Source organism: Eurytemora carolleeae, unplaced genomic scaffold (genome assembly GCF_000591075.1).
Source record: "Eurytemora carolleeae unplaced genomic scaffold, Eaff_2.0 scaffold1041, whole genome shotgun sequence".
Lineage (NCBI taxonomy): Eukaryota > Metazoa > Arthropoda > Copepoda > Calanoida > Temoridae > Eurytemora > Eurytemora carolleeae.
Genome location: NW_019396928.1, coordinates 39,907 through 60,335, shown reverse-complemented (window position 1 = coordinate 60,335; position 20,429 = coordinate 39,907). Strand labels below are relative to the sequence as shown.

Below are 20,429 nucleotides of genomic sequence, written 5' to 3'. Positions count from 1 at the left end.
GGGGGGGGAATACGATGATGAAATAATGATAGTCATGGTGTTTCTAAGTTCAAGAGCCTGAAATTTAATTGATAATTAAGGAATTTCTCTTGCCTATTATTATATAATTATATCAAGTCTACATTTTTACTTTCTTTACTCTTGTTTTTCGATTTTAATCTTCCAAACTAGATCAATGAAAGTTTAATAGATTGGATATTTTATTCAATAAATAATATTATTAATAAATTGAGTTATTAAAGAAATGGTCGACTTAATTTCAAAGTTTGCATAACTCCGCAAGTCACTTAAAAGTTATGAATGTTCAGTTTGAAAAAAAACATCTTCATCATTTCGACATTTAAGGGTTACTATTAGCGTATATTCCCCTCTTTAAATAGAGGGTCACTTGAAATTACGTATACACAGTCCCTTTAAAACATATATTCAGGCAGGACCCTCTACAATTATTTTCATTTTGTTTATAATTTTGTTCTATTAGGTCCGACGATTTATTTTATATCCAATTGTTAAATTTCTTTTAATTTAATGAAAAATTGAATTTAAAAAAATGGGTTTTTCATAAGATGAATCTTAAAATATTGAGTTGGAAAAAAATTCTTTTTATGATTAAATTTAAATATTTTAGGACTTTTTAAGCATATCTCTCACCAAAAACTTGTTTTTTACGTAATTTGTCGTTAGAAATGCATAACTTCAATATCTTTTATAAACTTTATCTTACAACAGATTGCAATGTTTGGTCTGCAGTATTTTGGCCTCTTCAAACCAAGTTTTTTTGTGGCCTTGGGCTCACTTTACCGGCCGTATATTCTGCTTTAAAATAATAAAAAGCTGTACTTAATGACATCTAACAAATTTTGTTTTAAAATATTTGGTATTTTACATACAAATGAGATGTGTAACAATGTTACCATTATTTTAGAAAGAGAGCATCCTATCCTTTAACTGATTAAACAAATTTGAAAGTTTATAACCGTGTCTTTAATTTCCGACAAAATTTGGCACCTACAATTGATTAATTTATTTGATAACTAGAGTTTAATTTTGATTGTTTGAATTCAAAACCAATACTGCAGCCAATGACGTCATGTACAAGTGTACACTATTCGGATACAATCTTAATGTACTGTCTTCTACTATTGGACCATCTTTGCATTAATGTACTTTATATTGAAATCTAAAATCTCAAGAAAATTCTGAAAATCTAATTCCATATATGTCAGACAAAATGGAATTAGAAATTTAGAATTTTAAAATTTTAAATCAGTTCTTTTATTTTTTCTCTATACTGTACAGTGTATACATAGCAGTACTGTACAGTGTATACATAGCAGTACTGTACTGTAATTCTAAATTTTGTCGTCTTCTTAAAGGGACGGCATCACTCCTGTATGCCGAGTCCATTAGCGCCTGATCCAATCTGGGTTCAGTCATGTGTTTGAGCAGTTTAAGGTTTACAGTCCCTTTAACAGTTTACAGTTTGCAGTCCCTTTAACAGTTTACAGTTTACAGTCCCTAAAACAGTTTACAGTTTACAGTTCCTTTAACAGTTTACAATTTACAGTCCTTTTAACAGTTTACAGTTTACAGCCCCTTTAACAGTTTACAGTTTACAGTCACTTTAGCAGTTTACACTTTACAGTCCCTTTAACAGTTTACGGTTTACAGTCCCTTTAACAGTTTACAGTTTACAGTCACCTTAGCGGTATACAGTTTACGGTTCTTTAAAAGTTTACAGTTTACAGCCCCTTTAACAGTTTACAGTCCCTTTAACAGTTTACAGTCCCTTAACAGTTTACATTTTACAGTCCCTTTAACAGTTTACAGTTTACAGTCCCTTTAACAGTTAACAGTTTACGGTCCCTTTAACAGTTTACAGTTTACGGTCTTTTTAACAGTTTACAGTTTAAATAAAATAAATATTTATTGAAAACGTAAATAACCAAATAATCACTAAAACTATTTCTTATAATTTAAAAAGCCCAGGTTCATGAATGTTAAAGGGCGAATAGTTTAGAGGATGATTGTTAAAGAGCAAGATGATTACACAATAAATACCAAATAAAGTTTACAAGTATAATACGTCAAAGATGATGGAGCTACAATTATACAGCATTATGATGTTGCATGTTTAGTGTGTACTGTGTTGTGAACACAAGAAATGACATCTTCAATCCAAATGTTAAAAAAACAACTAAAAAATAACAGTTATACGTGTTAAAAATGAATAGATATAAGGTGTGGAGGATAGGGTTTGTGTATATTTTACTGTGACGTATTATTTTCGCTTAAGAACGGGCGTTTAGGTAACTAAACATTAATCTATATTATTGTTTTTAACAGTCCAATACGGTAAAATGTGTACACAAACTCTCACCTTTCATTTACTCACATTGATTATGACGAATCAAGTTCAAACTATAATAGGAGTTGTTCTTTTTCAAGCAACAAATCCACTGACAAAAAATTAACAAAAAAGAGATTTATGTTTTATAGGTCAAATTGTTATCAAACGTCACAGTTTGTTGGGAAAAGGGCCTTACTGTTAAATCAGAACTGCACGTTTACACAATTAAAGACATTTTCAAATCAATGTTTACGCACATCTCAAAAAAAACGTTAAACACAAGGTTAAGTTTAAAAACATTTCAACCTTATGACTTATTTCGTTTTCATAAAACAGCCAAAAAAAAAATGTCATCAAGATTTTTCAAAATCTTTTCTTTCACTGGCTCGTTAGAAAAAGGTTCTGTTTTTAAAGCATATTTTAGTTTAAAGGATATTTACTTTAATTTAGAGGGAAATGCCGTATACTCATGTTTTTAATCATGATAATAATACAGAAAGAAAATGACAATAATGAAATCAAAGTTAAAAAATTATGATGCTTTTTACAGTATTCGGCGTTTATATCAATACAATGAAGACAACTTTTTATTTAATTTTAAATTTCTTCCAAGCTTTTATCAAATAAAAATTTTCAAGCTCCGAGAGTCTAATTATTGACAGCTTTTCTTTTATTCCATATTTATGCGTATTTTGAAAGCTTGGTAGAAACCAAAATTAAAATCAAAAGTCGTCTTCATTGTATTGATATACAATACGATGACTGTATAAAATAGAAATTTGAAAGGTTTTAATTGTTTCAGATGCTGTGATGATTTACCCATTAAAAATTTGGAAATCAGAGTTGGAAATTCAAGAACTTACAAGGTATAATTTTAAAGAATTATTTTTAAATTATTAAATTAAAATCGTTTTTTTATTTAGGATAATGCCATGTGTAATTGGATTCCAGGACTAATACCTGAGGTAATCCATTATATTTATGGAAGGAATCTTTAATCCAGTCGTTAATCCATTCATTATTCCATTGATCCACTTCGTTAATCTATAAAACCATTCATTAATTCATCCTTTAATTCATTCTTTAATTCATTAATTGATATAATCATTAATTGATATAATCATTAATTGATATAATCATTAATTGATATAATCATTTATTGATATAATCATTAATTGATATAATCATTAACGCCATTACGATGGGTGGGGGGCACGTGCACCCAGTGCCCCCCCCCTACATCGTAAGCCCCTGGTTTTAAACTATGAGCTCTGTTGGATCAAATAATCTAAGAAAATATAAAAGGTTGTCACCATCAGGTTGCAAAGATACAGGGATTAGAAAATTTTAGTTTCTTGCAAAAACTTTTATGAAATCGTTTAAATTGATTAGTTTATTAATTATCTTTTCTGTTTCCAGGGAGAAACCAAAACTGTAGAGTGTGTAACTGATGATGCTAGTGGACAATATGTTTCTTTATCAATGACAGGTTGGGTTTATTTTATTATATTTTTATTATATATAGGTAATGTTCATGCCATACGAATACAAAAAAAATAAATAACTATTATTTATTGTTAAAGATATTTTTGTATCAACAATAATTACTTAAAGATAATATTTATCTACTTTAAATGTATTTATAGGATAATAAGCTTGCCCTTCACTTCTAATCTTGTTCTTATCGTATATATATTTATAAATTGACCTTTTTAAGATTTTTGGACCAGAAAATGCACAAGCAGGATATATCAAGTATAACAAGCTTGGTTGAACAGTATTAATATATAAATTAAATTGTCTTTTTTTATGTAATGGGGGGGGGGGTCCAACCTCCGAACGAAATAGGTCTAATTTATTTAGACGTTAAACTAAAGAAAATTGCACGTAAAATTTATTGTTATTGTTTTTATGATAACCCCCCTTTTTTAAGAAGAAAAAAGTTGAATATCTACATGTGATATGTTTGCTATTCTAATACTCATGCTTAAGCTCAAATCTAGAGGTGGTACGTGGTCACAAAGTCGTACAAGTAATGTTGCCTAAACTTGACCTTCTCCTTCAGTCCCGTTTGAAAAAAAATGTATATATACATAAAAAACTTTATAATCATGAAAAATCTGCTTATTGTAAAGTTATTTTATTTGTTGTTGTTTATATTCGGGTTTATCCAATACCATGAAAAACTACCAAGGAGCTTGCCAAGGAGTATTAAATAGAAGGGAGATACAACTGACACGGCCCGCCCTACTATATGATTATACATGCTTTGCAGACGGTACTTCATTTGTATAAGAACTATTCAGAATAGGTTATTATATACACGGTAATTGTACATCAGACAAAGATTTCTTATTCAAATGGAGTACTGTCTGCAAAGCATGTATAATTATACGGTAGAGCAGGCCGCGTCAGTTATATCTCCCTTCTATTCCATACTCCTTGAAAACTACTGAATGAATTAAAATACCGTATAATTTATAAATTAGATAAGAAATGTCAAGTTAAATGTTGTTAAGTTTAATTACATAAACCAGTCTACTTCACGGACTACAAGTCTTCTTATTAATTAGTTTTTGAATTTATTTTGTCAAATTTTTCATTTAAAATGTTTCGTGTTACTATTTGATAAATTGCACTTTTAACCTTTCTAACTATCCAAATATCTACTAAACATCAATTCTTTCTAACTATCTATCTATCCGTAAACCATCCATCCTTTGTACTTATCTATCTATCTGCCAAAAATCAAAAGTTCATCCTTTCCCACTATCTATTAATCTCCCAAACATCCATCCTTTCTATCTATCGGTCTATCTATCTGCCAACCATCTATCCTTTCTAACTATCTATCTATCTGCCAACCATTCATTCTCCATCTGTCTAATATCCATAATTTCTAACTATTTATCTATCTATTAACCATCTATCCTTTCTAACAATCTATCTATCTACCAAACATCCATCCTTTCTAACTATCTAACTATCTACCAAACATCCATCCTTTCTAACTATCTAACTATCTACCAAACATCCATCCTTTCTAACTATCTAACTATCTACCAAACATCCATCCTTTCTGGTCCGTCAAATTATTTCTGAAAACTTATTTCAAACTTCGTTAAAAATTCATTTCTTATTTTCTAAGGAGATGTATTCTTAAACTTTATAGGAAAAAAGAAGGTAGCTCAGGGCCTACGTGAATAGAAGGTAGCTAAGGGCCCACGTGAATAGAAGGTAGCTAAGGGCCCACGTGAATAGAAGGTAGCTAAGGGCCCACGTGGATGGTTAATAGAATGTAGCTAAGGGCCCACGTGAATAGAAGGTAGCTAAGGGCCCACGTGAATTGACAAATATTTAAAATTTCAATCATTCATAAACCTTCCCTGGGGTCCCTAGGTATCCCACAAAAAATTTGGGCCCGATCGGTTCAGCCGTTTTGACGTTTATTGGATACAAACAGACGGACAGACAGACAGACAGACAGACAAACAGACAGACAAGCCAAATTTATATATATATATACATACATACATATTTTCTATCTCTACAAATGCATATTTCCTACGAAATTACTCCTATATATCCTATACGCAAACTTAACTATTAATTCTTTGATATTTTTTCAACAACTTGCTCTTAGATATTTCGACGAAATTGGATGATATGACTTGCATTTTATCCACAAAATATTTAAAAAATTCTTGTTTATAAAAAGCTTGTATTTAATATTTTCAGTAAAAGTACAGTTATAAAGTAGAACAATTTATTTTAAACATTTCCTCCATGTTTAGTAATTTAAATATTGTATAACTAAAGTGTTAAGAAAATAAAAATCCACCATTCCTAAATTTGAAATATATATTTTTTTTAATTAACATACCCTTTAACCTAGCTTCATCTGCAGCAAAAAAAAATATGTCTTTGCTATTCTATCTGAAAATTGATGATTTAAATTTGTTGTTTTCTAAGGTAAAGAAAATGGAGGAAAAGTGTCAGAATTAAACATTTAAGGATATTATCTTTGTTTTTGAGGATATTAACTTTGTTTTTAATGATATTATCTTTGTTTTGTTTTTAAGGTGGACATTTAACTTTATAAATTGAGGTCCACTTCACGGACAGCCTTTCCGGTCCCAGTTTGTATTGTACCTGGCTCTATGGACAGGACTAGCCAGTGCAACAAGGTTGGCGCGGTCCGACTTTATATATATATATAGATTAAATATAGGTTGAATTTACTTTTACTAAAGGAGCAGAGGTACGTGTCTTGATACATCGTTTATATTCCCTTTAATTACTTATTTATGTTTCAGGGGGGAAAGGAGTGTTATCGTTGTGTGAAGTTGAAATATTTAGCCCGGACGGGGTCGGAGCCGCCAGCTGTAATCAAAATATAGATACAAAGGTAGATTTCAATTATCTTCAATTATGTGTATTTAGATCGTTTTTGAGATTGAATGAAATTTTGAAAAAAATTCAATGGCGTTTTTCAGCAAAATAAATGAACAATATATGAACGAATTGCATTGTTCGAAAAAAAAATAAAAACAAAGTTTTAAGAAAGGAACTAAAAAAACTAAACAATTTCAAATAGTTCTAACGAATTTAATGGATCATTCAGACCGTTAATGAAAGATTTCTAAATCGTTTTGTTTATACGAACTTTAAAAATATCGTTTTTTCTGAACGACCGAATTTTTCAAACGAACTTTTGAAAAAGATAGAAAACGAACGAAATGTATGGAAAATAAACGAATTGAAAATTTTCTGAAAGACTTAAAAATGGGTCGTTAACTAACGATGGACAAACGAATTAAAATAAAGCCGAATGCTCCCATCTCTACGTGTAGAATTCTTTTTTATAATAAACTCACCACTAGAGGTGCTAGTATCCATGATTCAGGAAATATATTCTTATGTATGACAGAAAATCAGAAAATTTAACTTAAATTAGTACTTTCACTTTTGAGTGCTGGAGTTAGAAGCATGGTTGTTCCGACTTATACCGGAATAACATCAGACATGCTTCATCTTTCATTTAAATCATATCAAGTATTGACATAATTGAGATAAAATAATTGTCAACAATGGTAAATACAAACTAGAAAAGGAAAATTTTTCAGAAAGCTATTTTCAAAATTATAAAAATTTAATTTCTCAACATCCGTCAGCAGGATAAATAGAAACTAAGTTTAGAGTTTTTCAAAAACTTTAACTTGAACAAATGGAAAGACGGTTGGACCCACTTAGATAATTACTCTGCACTGTTGTACTGTAAATTTAATTATCTTAAGCTATCAGTAAACTCATAAAAAAAAACTGAAATGGCTAAATTCGCTAGATCTGTGCAAAAAAAACTTTACCTGTAGAAATTTCTGTTTGAGTGTCTTTTTGTTTGATATATGTCCGATTACAGCTTATGAACTTCTTGCCTCAAATTTTGATAAAAATATTCTGATTGGGTGAGTTGTTTTTTATGAAGAAATTTTAGTTTCAGACAAAGCTGGGTTTCCAAGCTATTTAGAACTTGATAATACTAAAGAAAAAAAATTTTAACTGCGAAATTGGAAAATAAATCAGGACTTCCAGATTGAGAGAGAGAAGTTTGTTTACATTATGTAAATGTAAACAAAGTTTCAAGAACCAGTTATTCAACCCGGCACAGTTTAAATTAATTCATCACAAAGGTATGTGGAACTAAGAAGACGAAGTATAGGTTTTAAGTTTTATTATTTTATTATTCTAAAACTGGTTTTATTATTCAAAAACTGGTTTTATTATTCTAAAACTAGTTTTATTATTCTAAAACTGGTTTTATTATTCTAAAACTGGATTTATTATTCTAAAACTGGTTTTATTATTCTAAAACTGGTTTTATTATTCTAAAACTGGTTTTATTATTCTAAAACTGGTTTTATTGTTCTAAAACTGGTTTTAGTGTAAAGAAACAAGATCCGGTGATTGCCCTAGTCTGTCTCAATTCTATGTAAGAAGTCCTAGAAAACAAAGTCTCAGAACAGTAGGACTTTAAATACAGAGAATTTTTAATTCAAGGACTTTTTTCACAGGACTTTTTCAGTGTCAAAATTTAGGACTTTATTTCCGAAAACTTTTTTTCAGATAACATTTTTTGCCTGTTTGTTTTGGTTTTCAGTGCCCTCCCTTCTGTATAATCTTTATAATAGTTAGACTATTTTCTGAGCATTCCATAAATCACATGCCACAGTATCACACAGGCTTGCCCTTGCCGTTATCGTAAATTGTCGGTACAGTCCAAACTAGGACTGTAAAGGTTGGTCCAGCTCGGATACAGTCCAAACTAGGACTGTAAAGGTTGGTCCAGCTCGGATACAGTCCAAACTAGGACTGTATAGGTTGGTCCAGCTCGGATATTTAAATGTACACGGGTTGTGCGTGCAGGAATTTAAACACATCTTATCACTCTTGAGTGTATGACTACCTTACCCTATTCCACTACCCATGCTCAGGACGTACAGTTTACTCATTAATGATAATAAGACATTGTGGGCGAATCAAACATCAAATATGCAGTACGCTTTCACAGTACACGTGTATGGGGAGGATTTGTGTTTAAAATGTTACATAGTTTTCTCAGAACCGTTTATGAACAATGAAGTATTGCTCTGTAACATATTGTAATTAGTTTCATTGTAATGTGTAGGGGTAAAAAAGGTTTTATTTTTGAGGGTGGGGGGAGTTTGGTTTAAAAAAAACTTAATTTTGTATAGTTTTGTCTGCAAGGGACCCCACAATGAACTTTTAATGTTTCAGGGACCAGATTTGATTTTTATAAATCATCAGGAACCAGATTTAATTTTTTATGAAATCATCAGGGACCAGATTTAATTTTTATAAAATCATCAGGGACCAGATTTAATTTTTATAAATCATCAGGGACCAGATTTAATTTTCATAAATCATCAGGGACCAGATTTAATTTTATAAATCATCAGGGACCAGATTTAATTTTTATAAAATCATCAGGGATCAGAATTAATTTTTAAAAAATCATCAGGGACCAGATTTAATTTTTTAATAAATCATCAGGGAACAGATTTAATTTCTAAATAAATCATCAGGGACCAGATTTAATTTTTATAAATCATCAGGGAACAGATTTAATTTTTATAAATCATCAGGGAACAGATTTAATTTTTATAAAATCATCAGGGACCAGATTTAATTTTTATAAATCATCAGGAACCAGATTCAATTTTTAAATAAATCACCAGGGACCAGATTTAATTTTTAAATAAATCATCAGGGAACAGATTTAATTTTTAAATAAATCATCAGGGAACAGATTTAATTTTTAAATATATCATCAGGGAACAGATTTAATTTCTAAAAAATCATCAGGGCACAGATTCAATTTTTAGATAAATCATCTGCAGGGACCAGATTTAATTTCTAAAAAATCATCAGGGAACAGATTTAATTTTTAAATAAATCATCAGGGACCAGATTTAATTTCTAAAAAATCATCAGGAACCAGATTTAATTTTTTAAATCATCAGGGACCAGATTTAATTTTGAAAAGTCATCAGGGACCAAAATCAGATTTAATCTTTTTATTTCAATGACCAGATTTAATTTATAGAAATTCTTCAGAGACGAGATTTTTCTTTTAATTATCAAGGACTAGATTTAATTTTTAGAAATCATCAGGGACCAGAATCAGATTTAACCTTTTTAGTTCAACAAGGACCAGATTTAATTTTTAAAAATGCGTCAAGGAACAAGTTTTTTTTGTTTTAATTATCTGCAGGGACGAGATTTAATTTTTTTTAAATTATCAGGGACTAGATTTAATTTTATAAGAAAAGAAAAAGTAGATGTAGTATTGGTAGTTATTTTGTGTGCTGGTCAAGTGTAACTAATTCTTCACTCTACGCGTTTCAACTATTTCTTGCTATTCATAAAATCTTGGCCATTAAATATTGTTTAAAATTTAATGGAATATCTTTCACAAATCTAAACTGAAAAGAGAAGAATGAAAATTATTTTCCAAAGATGAACAAAGACCTGTTTTTTGGTTCAAGAATAACAACAATGAATGTTCTTGAAAATAGAATTCTTATAAGTTTACAAAAGCATGAACAACCGAGTCATTCTTTTAATTATTTACCAAAAAACAAAACTTTGTAGACAGGAGGATATTTCAAAATTTGAAATTGTTTTATAAATAAAACGATGAGACTTAAAAGACTACTGTAGGGGGTGAGGGAGTGGGAAGGCACGCAGATTTAACAATTCGATTTTGTGATTTTTTATTACAATTTACCCTATTAAATATCTTTTTTAATACTTTTGTAGGCATATACGTTTTTTAAACAAAATACAACTCCCTAAGTTTAAAGATTGTTGAATTATCATTATATACCAAATTGTTTTAATAGACGTGATTGAATTGAATAAAGGAAGAACTCCGGTCTGGGGTTAAGGGACAGAGGAAAGGGGGTAATGGGTACAGGGAGACTGGGAAAGGTGGAAAAAGAAAAAACGGAATAAATTAGGGGGGAGGGAAGAGGACGGGTGTAGAAGGGGATGAAGTGGTAAGTTTGTACAGGGATGGGGGGAGGGAGTTAAAGGTTGAGAAGGGAAAACAAATATTTTCAAAAGTTTAAAACTTTTAAAATTCTTGAAAGTTATTAGTTTGTATGGGGTAGAAACCATAGAAATAGAGTTTACTTAGGAATTAAATTTAGAAGTTAAAAATGAAAGTTGGAAAAGAAGAAAATAGTAGATATGTATTTTTAATTCAAGAAAATTGAAAGGTTAAAATAATATTTTATGTATTTTTAAATTATCTTAAAGTTAAATTTTAGAAAAACTAATTCTTTTAAAAGTAAAGTTTTCATTTTTTAGGAGCTGTCAGTGTATAAGGACTCATGCTATTGGTTTGTTTCTAAAACAGGGGATGGTCAGGTGACACAAATAATTTAATAATAATAATAATATAATAATGATAATAATAATAAAAATAATAATAATAAAATAATAATAATGATGATGATAATAATATAAACAGTGTGATAAATACTGAACTAAATGTTACAAATAATTACCTTTATATTAGTTACAATTCTAAATCTACGGGATTAAGAGAAATGGTAAAATTAAAATGACGTAGGTCTGAGGTCCTATTTTATATATGTTTAATCCTATGTTATATAAAGCTCGGAAGAGGAAAAGGTTTTCATAATGTCTGTAAAGAATGTTCATCACATTTCTTCTCTAGATTCCGGGATTTTACATTTTTTAAAATTTTCTCCAAACTAAAAGGGATGGTTAACATTTTTGAAGAAAAAAATGTAATGTTCCAAGTAAGCTAATTGAACAGATCAAATTGTCCTGAAGGGTCGAGAAATTTATGTCAAAAGAATAGTTTGTTTGGTTTTGGTCATCAAATCGAAGATTTATCATTCTGCACTCTGTGACACATGAGTGATACAAATTACTTTCTTTTAATCTTGAATCCCCACAAAAAAATGTGTATTTTGTACATTTTAAAATACGTGAACAATCCCTTTAAACACGTGGAACAACTTAGTTTAAAATGGCGGGCAAACAATGGCGGACAAAAATGACCAAAGTTTCAAATTTGTTTTAAGTGATTTTTGAGAAAATTCTCAGACACTGTTTCTCCTTGACTACCCAGGAATAGAGAAAGTTTACAAAGTTAGTCAACTTTATGTAAAAATTTAGCAAAGATAACAGAAAATTGTGTGGTTTGATTAGAAATATAAAGGGTGTCCCACGAAACATGACAGCTAAGAAATGGCTTAAAAATCATTTTGTATACTTGAAATAATGTAACAACCGACATCTAAAAGTATGATTATTTAAGCAATCATAACAAAATGTTTTCTTGCCTAGCTTTTCTGTGCTGTCAAAATTATCAAAGTTTTTTATGATTCAAAATTGTATTTTAGACCTTTGGTCAGATATTAATTCCGTCTTCAAATGGGACCAAAAAAAACTCCAAAAAAAATTGCATCAAAATATAAAAATAGTAATAATCTTTAATAACTTCTTGCAAAGTTCAATGAACTATATTTTTTCTTAATATTTGGAAATAAAATCTAAAATCTAACATCTTAATTTATTACGTTTGTAAAAAGTATAATTTATAAGTTTTAATTTGTTATCTATTTCGGAGTAGAAAAAAAATTAGTTTCAGGCTGAAAAAAATTGTTTTAATCTATCATCCATTTTTGTTATCTATAATTCTCAATTAAAATTAAATAGTTCGATGAGTTCTGGTGGTAATCTTGCGATTTAAGTTTCCTTAAAATGTGAAATATTCATATTCTGAATTCTCATTCATCTTTTTAAAATTCTAATTATGTTTAAATTTAAATCAATTAGGAGATACTATATTCTTTCTGATTTGAAATAAACAGTTTCAGCTTCTTATTATTTCACGCGAACACTCCCTTTAAATCTTCTAATTCCAAGTTTTTTTGCATTTCTATGCTAAGCCCTGAAAAAGTGTTTTTCCCACTTTTGTTAAACGTAGAATATGATATTCCATATTTCCTCTATTTCCGTTAGCCTTATCTTTAGAAGACATACTGAGGGAACATTATTTAATTCAAAAAAACGAAAATAGAAAAAAGAGTATGGCGGGAAATTTTCACTTATTTTTTGTAAATTTTCTACTAGTTTTGGGAAAAATAATTACAAAATCTTATTCTATCATGTTGTTTTAAATCAAGTGATCTTAAAATCATTTGATCTTAAAATCATGTTTAAAATGTATGTCTTTATCTTATACTTTAATTATTTCTTTAGAAATAAATTGATTTGATCATTTTATTTTTTTTGAAAATAATCAAATTTTAAAGAGAAGAATAGATGATGAATATTTCATCATTTCATACAATTTGTATCAGACAACGATTCTAACGGTACTGTAGTAAATTGGACATGCTACTCTAGAAACGTATTTAGTTCCTTTAAATGATTTGTTTAAGGATAACCTTGGATTTGTTGAGGCAGCTAAAACTTGTGATTCAGCTGGATATCATCTTGCTTACGAGATAGACCAGGAAGCTGCCAGGTCAGGAGATTATTTTCTTAGTCCGCTTAAAGAAACAATTTATAGTACCATACACATGGGGAGGTCAGGGGCGTATTTTTCCAGGGGGGGGGGCTTAATTTTTTTTCTTTCCAGGGGGGCCCGGGCTCAGCACCCGCTGGGGCCTGAAAACCCCCTGAAATCAATAGATTGCACGGGTCCAGGGGGGGCTTAGCCCCATAGCCCCCCCTGAATACGCCTCTGGGTGAGGTTACCCACATATGATGAGATTTTGAAATACGAGTGTATGGAATTAATACACTTAAGAAAAAACGCTATCCCATTCACATTTAACGGAAAAATTACAGTTAGCTATATCATACACTCAGCTTTATCGTACACTCTATGCGATATAAACAAGCTACTGTAGATATATCGCAAACGCGTTTTTTGAAGGAAACAACATTCTTTATAAAGAAAGCAGCTATTATTATACAGCACACAGTGCGCGATATATCTAACTGTAATTTTTTCTTTGAATGTTATAGATATATCTATTGGAGCAATAACGTTTTTGTTTACAGTGTACTTTAATGCATTTTCTTATAATCATGCTAAAGCCTGCAGCTGTAAACTTGTTTCTATTATTCATGATAAAACCTGCAACTGTAAACTAGTTTCTAATATTCATGACAAAACCTGCAACTGTAAACTTATTTTTAATATTCATGCTAAAACCTGTAACTGTAAACAAGTTTCTTATATTCATGCTAAAACCTGCAACTGTAGACTTGTTTCTAATATTCATGATAAAACCTGCAACTGTAAACTTGTTTCTTATGTTCATGATAAAACCTGCAACTGTAAACTAGTTTCTAAGATTTATGATAAAACCTGCAACTGTAAACTAGTTTCTAAGATTTATGATAAAACCTGCAACTGTAAACTAGTTTCTTATATTCATGATAAAACCTGCAACTGTAAACTAGTTTATAATATTCATGATAAAACCTGCAACTGTAAACTAGTTTCTCTCTCTGGAAAATCATTATATCAGCCAACAAAAGGGTATATTTAATGGAGAAGGCGTAATTCAAACATATTTAAAGAGTTTCAGGTCGTCGTTACAGTCTCATTCTTTGTGGGTAACCCTGTATCATAAAAAAATATTAATTCTGGATTTTTGGAATGTTCCCAAGGAATCTATTTAGTATTTACCTTTATGAGCGGTCAAACTCAAATATTAACAATCTTGTGAGAATTTCAACTCATTCAAATTAACCAAAACAAATATTAACTTATTAAATGTTTTTTTTAAGCCCTTCTCCAGACACAACCCAAGCCCCAAGGGCATTAGTTTAGCGAGATGCACTAAAAAATCAGCGGCACACCATGTTCAAAAATGTTTCCATTTTCCTACGCTCTTTTATTTAAACCCTATTTCTATAACAAAAAAAAATAATAAAATGGCCAAAAGGATGGTTGAAGAATGGATGAATGAATTTAAGAATGTAAGTTTCCATTTTAAAGTTTAGTTAAGCTTCACTATAAAACTGGTAACGGAATACAAAATGCACTGAAGCTTCAGAAAGTCAGGAAAGACGAATATAAAAGTTTAAACTGTTCTGGAGCAGGGTTTTAGGGGGCGGTGGTTGACTCCCCCCCTCCCCCCACACCTGAATAAGTGTCAAGGAGAATGCAGCCACGAACGTCTGCCTAATTCTGTTGCATAAAACGCATTGGGTCAATCACATAATGGGTACACTAGACGGGCTGGTACACTAGACGGGCTGGTACGAGTAAAAACTACACCAGGCAAACCTTGACCTGGGTTGGTTCATGGAGCTTTTAAAATAAAGTAACTGACCCCCCCCCCCCCTATAAACAATGCATGGTTTACATCAAGGTTTTCCAAGTATTATTTTCTCCATCCAACAACACATTATTATTTAGTTTATAGTTCAATAGGTTCTATACAACAGCTCTTTCAGTTTAAACACACGTACAAAAATCCAATACAAAACTTTGCGCGAAAAAAAACATAAATGCATTTGCTTAAAGCTTAACACGCGTCACTAGCTATAATGTCCTGATCCCTATTTGAGCTGGTTCGCTGAACTATATACTGCTCACCAGTTCAAATCTTGAATTACTGATTCAAAGTAAAAGAACCGGCGGTAGGTAGTTAAGCGATCTCTGCAATTCATAAAATGCTATTACTGATGTCTTAAATTAAAAAGTGTAAAATATCAAATGTTTATGTTTTTGTGATTTTTAAATTGTCTATTGTTTAGTTTTCTACGTAATCGGCTTGAGGCGGAGGGTCGGGCGGATAGAGGAACATTAGTCTGGATCGGGGCGGAGAAAAGTAGTGAGGGGGAAACTTGGAATTGGGTGACAGGTACCTAACATAAATATAACTATATTAAAGAGATTGTGGACGTAACTTCAAATGATTATCTGTTTTAGAAGATGCGTCGTTTTTAATATCTTAAAAATAGAGAATTTTCTTAATTTTCTACAAGCTTATTAATTTTCGATATTAGGTAAAAAAATGATTATCTTCATAATTTTCAATCGATAAAGTTATATAATTTACCTAAAATCACGTTCACAGACCTTGTAATAAAAAAATTAAGAGTAAAAAATTACAAAACATTTAGATCTTTGAGATACGTAAATGTAAACGTAGTTTTCACGATCTTAAAATTATATTGGTTCTTCATACTAGATACACTTTTAGAATAAATTATATTGTTTCCTTCGACTAGATACACTTTTAGAATAAACTATATTGTTTCTTTCGACTAGATACACTTTTAGAATAAATTATATTGTTTCTTTATTGACTAGATAGACTTTTAGAATTAATTATACTGTTGCCTTCAACTAGATACACTTTTAGAATAAATTATATTGTTGCCTTCGACTAGATACACTTTTAGAATAAATTATATTGTTGCTTTCGACTAGATAAATTATATTGTTGCCTTCGACTAGATACACTTTTAGAATAAATTATATTGTTGCTTTCGACTAGATACACTTTTAGAATAAATTATATTATTTCTTGCGACTAGATACACTTTTAGAATAAATTATATTGTTTCTTTTGACTAGATACACTTTTAGAATAAATTATATTGTTGCCTTCGACTAGATACACTTTTAGAATAAATTATATTATTTCTTTCAACACATCTAACACTCAATAAAACTGATGGAATGACTGAAATCGCTGAAAGTTTTTTGTTGTAGAAAATAACGAACATTTATTTACTTATTGATTATATATTGCCTGGTGCAAAATTGTACCTTTTTTGTGCAACTCTCCTGTATGCGAGTTTTTCAATATTTTTTGAAAATTTGTATTTTTTTTGGTACTTCAATGGCCCAATAAAATCCGCGTACTTTTTTCTCTCAAAATCAAAAGTTCATAAAAACAAAAATGTTCGAATAAATTGTTTCTATTGAAATTTTAAATTTTAAAAAAATTGAATCACAGAATCACAGAAAATTTGCAAAATTGTAATTTAGAAAATTCGCAATTTTCAGTTCTGGTTTATTTTTTACCGAAAAAAATGTTCTTCAATGGTTCTTAAGGTTTCAACTAAACGGCGTTTATTTAATACTTTAGAATATACTAAGAAGAAAGGAACTAGAGAATTTGAATAACTTTTCCTTAAAAATCAGACCAGAACTAAAAATTGCGAATTTTCTTATTACAATTTTGAAAATTTTCTGTGATTCTGTGATTCAATCTTTTAAAAAATTTTAGAATTCGATAGGAATAATTTATATACACATTTTTGCTTTTCTGAACTTTTTTTTTGAGAGAGAAAAATAAGGTTCACGGATTTTCTTTTGGGCATTTGGAGTAGCAAAAAAAATTACAAATTTTCAAAAAATATTGAAAACCCCCATACAGGAGAGTTGCACAAATAAAGGTACAATTTTGCGCCAGGCGCCTCAAATCACACTTTTTTTGACTCACCCTGTATATTTATTGATTATTATTTGTTAATTCATAACCTATATTTATTTATTTCATTCATTACTTATTTATTATTAATTTAATATTTACTCAGTATTTATCTATCTCAAGGGCGTATACAGAAATAAATGTAGGGGGGGGGCAAGATTTGCGCGAAGCGCAAAAAAATTTTTTTGCCCCCCCCTAGGAGCTCCTAGGGGGGGGCAAAATTCGAACTGTAAATTCATAACACTTGGCTTCTTGGATATCAGGCATAAGTATAAGATACTTAAAAGGCACACATACAGTCCAAATAATTACCTTCTAAGCATTGTTTCTAAAAAATCGACATTTTATTATACTTTTACATGTATATTTAGTATTTAAACTAGAGATAGTAAAAGACATTTTTGAAAATAAAAACTTAACTTAAACTTTAATTCTATGAGGTGAAAAGAAGTACAAAGGTCCAGAAAATAATTATGACTTGTAAAAGTTTCTGTTGTGAAAAAAAGTAGGAGTACAATTGCTGCAATCTAAGAATGAATGATAACTCAAGGCTTATAAATAACAGTATTTGATTCATGATAATTATTAATCAGCAATTCACAGATACCAGTCACAACGGCAACTTTTAACAGACTTACATCACTACTAAACAAGACTAGCATATAATGTAAAGTGTGTGAGCTGTACAAATGTATGCAGACTGTGTGTTCTCTGAACCGAACTAAACTCTGTGTACTCTGTGAACTTAAAAGTTAAAATTAGGTTAGGTTGGTTAGGTTAACTTGGTTACAGCATGAGCACTGCACTGTAATTATATATATTTTAAAATTTTGTTTTTTTATAATAATCATGAAAAGCAAACTTATTTTTTTTGTGTTCTTCACTCTTCAGTTAAGATTTGAAAAGTGTGAAAGGCTTGCAGAATTCTAGGGGGGGGCTACGCCCCCCCTTTACAAGTCTAGGGGGGGCACTGCCCCCCATGCCCCCCCCCTGTATACGCCCTTGATCTATCTATTAATTATAATTTGTAGGAGGAAGTGTATCTGATATATTCTGGGGAGCTGAACAGCCGAATAATTATGCAAATGAGCAGAATTGTGCAGTTTTAGACAAAGATCTGGACTGGATGTGGAATGATATTTCTTGCAAGGTATTTGGCATAGATCCAGATTGATAGGAAAATCCGCATCGATTTTTAAGGATGGGTCGACTCTCTTGTAATTATTTGTAGCACTTTTTATATTTATAACCAGCTTGTTTCTAAGTTTAGTTAAAAAGATGTAATTGGCGAAATTCTCATTAATTTTTGCGCCTGAGCTTGCAACTGTGATTTTTCTTTGTGTTTCTCAATCTTCTCTAGTGGTTTCTGAATAATGAAAAGACCAAAATATTGTTTAATAAAATATTTTGAATAAAGAGAAATAGCCATTAAGTTTATACAATGGGTTATCCACAAAGGATGAGTATTTAAGGGCGGCTTAAATCTTATTACAGGGACTTTAGACTGTAGGTAGAGTGTAGACCCATTTCATTAAAAATATGGTTTTTAAGTTAATGGTAAAACTTTTTGACATTGCAAATATACGCTTGAAATTGTTTGATTGTCTTTTTCCTTCCTCAGTTTTATGAATCCAACTGTTCAATACATACTTTAGATTGATTAGAAATCGTATTCTTAATTCCATTTTTTTTGACGACCATTATACACTTGATAAACTTCACTTATTTGTTTGATTTTAAATTTTAATATTTAGGTTGATGCTAAGACTGTTTGCAAGGGCCCCCCTAGTAGGTGTCCCAGCCCACCAGTTGGTGAGGGGACATGGACAAGTGGGGACAGGAAGGTTGGGGGCAGTGTACTTTACCACTGTCCCACAGGGTTTAAACCTATGGGAGAACAGGAAAGCAATATTCTGGGATCTGATCAAAACTTCAATTCAATAAAATGGGGGAAAAGTTTTCAACAATAAAAAATTTGACAGATTCAATTCTTTTTTATCTTTTGTTATATTTCATTTCTTTATTTTCCTGCAAACAAGGAATATCTTCTGAAACAAAATATAAATTTCTCCACAATATTGAAATTTGATCTTTATTTGGCTATATTGGGAATTTTAGCCTGTCAGAAAGTTTTATGACGCGAACTATATCTTCATATATTGCTCGACATATAGGAACAATTCTGTCGAATTGGTGGTGATTGGTCCGGGGAACCAATCAGCTGTAAATTTGTCGAGTGTGGAGACGTTCCGGGACTTTTAAATGGCGCCGTCCACGTGCTCGATGGTCGAACAACTTTTGGCGCCAAAGTCGGATACAAGTGCAACGACGACTTTTCCCTGATGGGCGGAAGCAAGGAGAGGATTTGTGATGTAGATGGTTGGACTGGGACAGCTCCGAAATGTGAATTTACTCGGTGCCCGGAACCTGATTCCGTTGAGAACGGAGAATTGAAGGAAATTCCTGGAGAGGATGGAAGGAACCGGTTGGGTGCTAAGGTATTTCATTAACTCAATTCCTCCCCCTCCCCCCTCTTCCCCTCCTTTACCATTCTCTACAATATACCACATTTACTATCTATCTGTCTATCTTAAACCAGCAACAATATTCCTGTAAAGAGTGAAGCTAGAATTTATAAAAGAAGAAATTGTCTTTGCACTAAATAATACTTGAAACAAACCCCTTGATTTGATAAAAAGATATGAAAATTACATTGATATATTTTTTTAAATAGTTTAGATTTCTTTTGTAAAATTTTGGAGAAAAAACTTTATGTAAAATTTTCCTTTAATAAGCTGACTTTGTTAGACATGGAACCCTTTTTATCATTCATTGTGAGTTTTCCCTTTAACTTCTTGACAAAGTATTGGTTTAGGCCGAGCTCTCTCTAGAATTTGCTTAATGAAGGAGAAATGGGATTTCGCATGTTTGCAAAGTTAACAGAAACTTGCAAATTTGGTTTCATATTATTGAAATCATGCAGAAATCCTTGCTCATCCAAAGTTGTCTTCAATGCTTTTCAATTTATTATCCCAATCCCGGTGTGGGGG

The 20,429-nt window shown here is 30.7% G+C and overlaps 1 protein-coding gene across 1 annotated transcript in view; it reads left to right on the top strand.

The window, feature by feature from the left end:
- Window positions 1-20,429, top strand: part of LOC111710207 (sushi, von Willebrand factor type A, EGF and pentraxin domain-containing protein 1) — a 65,817-nt gene that overhangs the window by 26,368 nt on the left and 19,020 nt on the right. The window contains exons 5-14 of the mRNA XM_023484269.1: window positions 3,153-3,216; window positions 3,274-3,315; window positions 3,770-3,839; window positions 6,667-6,758; window positions 11,243-11,302; window positions 13,354-13,439; window positions 15,692-15,798; window positions 18,411-18,529; window positions 19,134-19,280; window positions 19,554-19,877. Of these exons, the coding sequence (XP_023340037.1) occupies window positions 3,153-3,216; window positions 3,274-3,315; window positions 3,770-3,839; window positions 6,667-6,758; window positions 11,243-11,302; window positions 13,354-13,439; window positions 15,692-15,798; window positions 18,411-18,529; window positions 19,134-19,280; window positions 19,554-19,877 (1,111 nt within the window). The remainder of the gene's footprint in view (window positions 1-3,152; window positions 3,217-3,273; window positions 3,316-3,769; window positions 3,840-6,666; window positions 6,759-11,242; window positions 11,303-13,353; window positions 13,440-15,691; window positions 15,799-18,410; window positions 18,530-19,133; window positions 19,281-19,553; window positions 19,878-20,429) is intronic.